Source organism: Salvelinus sp. IW2-2015, unplaced genomic scaffold (genome assembly GCF_002910315.2).
Source record: "Salvelinus sp. IW2-2015 unplaced genomic scaffold, ASM291031v2 Un_scaffold5561, whole genome shotgun sequence".
NCBI classification, from domain to species: Eukaryota; Metazoa; Chordata; class Actinopteri; order Salmoniformes; family Salmonidae; genus Salvelinus; species Salvelinus sp. IW2-2015.
Genome location: NW_019946826.1, coordinates 14,978 through 20,278, shown reverse-complemented (window position 1 = coordinate 20,278; position 5,301 = coordinate 14,978). Strand labels below are relative to the sequence as shown.

The 5,301-nt window shown below is 50.3% G+C and overlaps 1 protein-coding gene across 1 annotated transcript; it reads left to right on the top strand.

Annotated features, from left to right (window-relative positions):
* Positions 1-402: 402 nt before the first annotated feature.
* Positions 403-2,174, top strand: LOC112078343 (myeloid-associated differentiation marker-like protein 2; the record flags this gene model as incomplete). The annotated part of the gene is given in 8 exon segments (XM_024144618.2): positions 403-472; positions 475-549; positions 552-668; positions 671-698; positions 944-1,092; positions 1,095-1,276; positions 1,278-1,473; positions 1,476-2,174. Coding segments are annotated over 8 exon segments (999 nt in total), but the record flags the coding sequence as incomplete, so codon positions are not given.
* Positions 2,175-5,301: the final 3,127 nt, after the last annotated feature.

Below are 5,301 nucleotides of genomic sequence, written 5' to 3'. Positions count from 1 at the left end.
CTCTCTGTACACGTGTGTGTGTGTGCACAGTGGTTCAGTCCAAGCTTCTCTGTACCACGTGTGATCCAGAGAGCGTTTCACCCACGGGGGACGGCTGCCGTTTTGACCTGTTTTCTTTGTGACATACCGTGAGTCACCGACACATAAATAGAGACCCAGAAAATACCCAGAGTCCCTAGCGTCCCGCAGAAACAGCAGAGCGAGAAGCAACCACGCACGCACGCTCACGCACAAACACACCTGGTTCATGAGTCGATACATTCAAGACTTGCTTTGTGTTGTCCCGTTTTCCCCTTCATCCTACTCCAGTATAGGACAGACACCCCCTTACCCCACAAACTCTCCACCTCTGACCTCTAACCCTTGACCTCTGACCCCTGATCTCTGAACCCTGACCTCTGAACCCTGACTCCTGACTATGAACCCTCAGGGGGTCAGTACCTCAACAAGGCGGCGGTCTTCTCCTCGCTTGGCCCGCCCGCCTCTCCCAGCTGGCCCTGGGCTGCTCGGTGGTCGCCATGGTGAGCCACAGTGCGGGCTACAGCGGCGGTCGTACGGCGTGTTCTGCATGGCGGTGTGGTGCGCGTGCTTCGGCATGACGACGGTGGTGTCTTTCCTGGACGCCACCCGTCTCCACGCCTGTCTGCCCGTCTCCTGGGATAACCTGACGTGGCATTCGCCGCCCTGGCGACCCTCATGTACGTATGACATCACATCACCATAATCACCGTTACACGTCATCATGTATGCATAAACTCATCAAAATGAGACAAACAAGTGTTGGACATACATTATTATGTCATGAAGTAGACATGGGAGCCTTTCACTGACTAACCATGACATCACTGACTAACCGTGACGTCACTAACATGACATCACTAAACATGACATCGCTGACTAACACAATCCCTCTCCTCTCCTTCTCCTCTTCCTCTTCCTCCAGGTATGTGACAGCCTCGGTGGTTTACCCAGTCTACTTTGTCAGAGCAGAATGCCCCTACGCAGGCTGTGAGGTCCGGAACTTCCGCATCGCCGTCACTGTTTGCTCCATCGCCGGCTCCCTGGCCTACGGCGCCGAGGTGATCCTCTCGCGGCCAAACCAGGCCGGGTCGTGGGCTACATGGCAACCGTCTCCGGCCTCCTCAAGGTCGTCCAGGGCTTCGTGGCGTGCATTATCTTCGGAGCGCTGGCGAACGGGACCGAGTATTCTCGTCACGTAGCGACGATTTACTGCGTGGTCGTCTACGCCGTCTGCTTCGCCATGACGACCGTCGTGTGTTATATTGACCGTGTCCGGTCCGCACCGGGGTTTGAAGTTACCGTTCGACCGGTTTGTTGTTGTTTACACACTCTTGGCGGTTCTTCTCTACCTCAGCGCCTCTGTCGTCTGGCCCGTGTTCTGCTTCGACAGGAAGTACGGATCGCCAAGACGCCCGTCGTCATGCCCGCGGGGCCGGTGTCCGTGGGATAGTAAGGGGTCGTGGCGGTGTTTAGCGTCGTCAACCTGGCGCTGTACGTCGCCGACCTGGTCTACTCACAACGGATACGTTTCGTAACCCAGCAACCACGGGTTTTAGAACAGAATGGAACGAAGCGGAACCGAATGATACGGAACAGAATAGAATGGGAGAAAACTTTATTGTACACCCAGAAGTGAACATTCACACAAAGACAATATGCTTTGTCTTCCACCACCAACCACTGGTGAGGTGTAGAATAGGATGAGTAGGTAGAGCTAACTATTGACTCAGAGAGTAAGGGACGGCGACTATTCATCAATCAATCAATCAATCAAATGTATTTATAAAGCCATTTTTACATCAGCAGATGTCACAAAGTGCTTGTACAGAAACCCAGCCTAAAACCCCAAACAGCAAGCAATGCAGATGTAGAGCACGGTGGCTAAGAAAAACTCCCTAGAAAGGCAGGAACCTAGGAGGAAACCTAGAGAGGGACCAGACTCTGAGAGGTCAGACCTCTTCTGGCTGTGCCGGGTGGAGATTATAACAGTACATGGCCATTAAGGCCATCATCTACTTGTATGAATGTGTCACCCTCTTTTAATGAAGAGCTTATATCTCACAACCATGTAACCATTGAGATATAAACTATTCAGTCTTTATGCCCATTAACAGCCAGCTAGCCCTGCTACGACACCCCATTAGGGTGACACTCTACCCACACACACACACACACACACACACACACACACACACACACACACACACACACACACACACACACACACACGATGAGAGTGATCTGTGTGGACAGGTGTCCATCCTAACCATCATGAGGTTCCTGCCTCTCCTGCCAGAGGGACTATAGAGAGTATGTATTCATACTGGGACTGCAGCCTAAATGGGACCCTATTCCCTATTTAGTGCACTACTTTTGACCAGGATAGGGTAACATTAGGGACGCAAACTGGCTCGTTGTCATGACAAATCTGTCACGGCCCCTGGGCCCACATTGATGATGTCACTCACTGTSCTAACTGTCAGTCACTCAGCACTGCGTGGTGATTGGTTGTGGGTTTATTATTAGGCCTATAACCCTGACCAACCGGCGTTCCAAACCCAGATCTGCCCTCTGTGTGCTACGAGACTGTGTTTGTCTGCTGACCTAAAGTCTAGGCACCTTTGTTGCACATAGTGGAAATCTATGGTTAAAAACATCAAAGGGACAACTGACGAACCCAAGGCCTTTCTTACATGGTCAGTGCTATCAGGGATCACTGGTGATGTCCCTACCCTAAACCCTAACCCTAACCTTAACCTTAACCCCTACCCTAAACCCTAACCCCTACCTTTACCCTAACCTTAACCAAACCCTAAACCCTAACCCCTAACCCCTACCCTTACCCTAACCTTAACCGTAACCAAAACCTAAACCTACTCTTAACCTTTACCTTAACCATTTTAAATGTCAACTTCAATGGGGTAGGGACGTCCCAAGGATACCAGATTGCACAAGACCTTTCTAACATGGCTGTMCTCTGAATGACAAGTATTACACAACCTGTTGGCTGTCTCTCTCTTTTGTGTTGTAGTTTTTAATCCGGCGGCCACCATTTGTAATTTCACCGTGCAGGGAGAGAGATTGGCTCCCTCCTGCCCTCTTCTCCCCCTCTCCTCCCTCCATTCTTCTCTCTCTATTCTGCGCTCTCCCTCCTGCCCTCTTCTCCCCCCCCCTCTCCTCCCTCCATCTCTCTCTCTCTCCATTCTGCGCTCCCTCCTGATCCTCTTTCTCTCCCCCTCCTCCTCCTCCTCATCTCCCTCCTCTCTCCCATTCTGCGCTCCCTCCTGCCCTCTTCTCCCCCTCTCCTCCCTCCATTCTCTCTCTCCATTCTGCGCTCCTCTCGCCTCTTCTCCCCTCTCCTCCCTCCCATCTCTCTCTCTCTCCATTCTGCGCTCCCTCCTGCCCTTCTTCTCCCTCTCCTCCCTCCATCTCTCTCTCTTCCATTCTGCGCTCCCTCCTAACTCTTCTCCCCTCTCCTCCTCCATCTCTCTCTCTCCATTCTGCGCTCCCTCCTGCCCTCGTCTCCCCCTCTTCATCTCTCTCTCTCTCCATTCTGCACTCCCTCCTGCCTCTTCTCTCCCCCTCCCTCCCTCCATCTCTCTCTCTTCTCCATTCTGCGCTCCTCTGTCTGAGAGAGAGAGACAGATGAGCGCCCTGGAGAGAACTTGTCTGCCTGTGTTATTAGCTATGCGTATCTCTACACCCGACAAGCAGTGTGTGTGTGTGTGTGTGTGTGTGTGTGTGTGTGTGTGTTGTGTGTGTGTGTGTGTGTGTTGTGTGTGTGGTGTGTGTGTGTGTGTGTGTGTGTGTGTGTGTGTGTGTGTGTGTGGTGTGTGTGTTGTGTGTGTGTGGTGTGTGGTGGTCCACGCCTCGCCTAGATGCCCCCTCTCCTCTCTGCAAACCAAAACTGATTCGGGCAGTCTGTGGTATTTTTAAATAATCTCTGGGGATTTCTTTTCAGAAAAAGAGCGAATGGTGTTGTCACGCCTCAGTACTCACACAGGGGAATAGATAGTGCCAAGGCAGTCAGTGTTAAATTGACTTGTGAGAGGAGAAGAGAGAGAGCGGGGGAAGAGAGAGAGAAAGAGAGCGAGAGAGAGAGAGAGGGGGGAGGGGGCTGGAAGGCACAAATCAATACGTTTTTCATTCAGACACTTTTCAAGATTAGTTGGAAGGAAAAAACACAACTCTGTTTGAGTGTTTGAGACATTGAGTGTTTTGAACCATTCATTTTTGCCACAGATTCTTTCTGCCTGCTACCATCTCTTCTTGGCTCCCTAAAATATTTATATTTTCCTTACCATCAAATATATTCAAATACTCTGAGAGAGAGAGAGAGGCTAGTTTGACACCACCAGTGGGACCGCAATAAATCAGGTGGCGGGACGAAAATGGCCCCGGCCCACAGGTTTCAGACCCCATCCTAGTGACAGGGGGTAGATTTGGGAATGGGCATTGAGTGCTGATCTAGGATCAAGTCCCCCTTTGTCCATATAAACTAAATTATTGTCATCTAAAAAGGCTAAACTGATCCTAGATCAGCACTCCTACTCTGAGACGCTTGATTCATATGGTCGCTGTACCTAAGGGGAACCTCTACCTAGGGTATAGCTGACGTCATTCTCATCCTGTACAGCGGACAGAGAGGGTAACAGCTGGGGTGGAACGGAACCCCCCTTGGCCGTGCATTCTGATGTGTATATATAGCTTCTGCTGGTATGAACGCTATTCCACTGCAAGGCATTCTTCTTTTCTCACGCCGTCCGAAGCCTGGGTTCAAATACTTTTGAAATCATTTCAAGTACTTGATCTGTGCTTGATTGAGTTTGCGTGGCTTAATGGACGAATAGAATAGTTTGCAACACTGTAAACCCCACCTATCTGGCACTCCAGGCAGGCTAGAGCAAAGATTTAAAATACTAATTGAACCCAGGTCTGCTCCATAGTTGTCACGTTCCTGACCTGTTTTTCCTTTTTCTTGTATTTATTTAGTTGGTCAGGGCGTGAGTTGGGGTGGCTGTCTATGTGTGATTTTCTATGTTTGGGGTTTTGTGTTCGGCCTGGTATGATTCTCAATCAGAGGAGCTGTCAATCGTTGTCCCTGATTGAGAATCATACTAAGGCAGCCGGGGTTTCACGTATGTTTTGTGGGTGTGTGTTCCTGTGTCAGTGTTTGTGCCACACAGGACTGTTTCGGTTTTGTCACGTTGTTGGTTGTTTTGTATTTTGAAGTGTTTTGTTGACTTTCATTAAATAAATGAACACTAACCACTCTGCGTT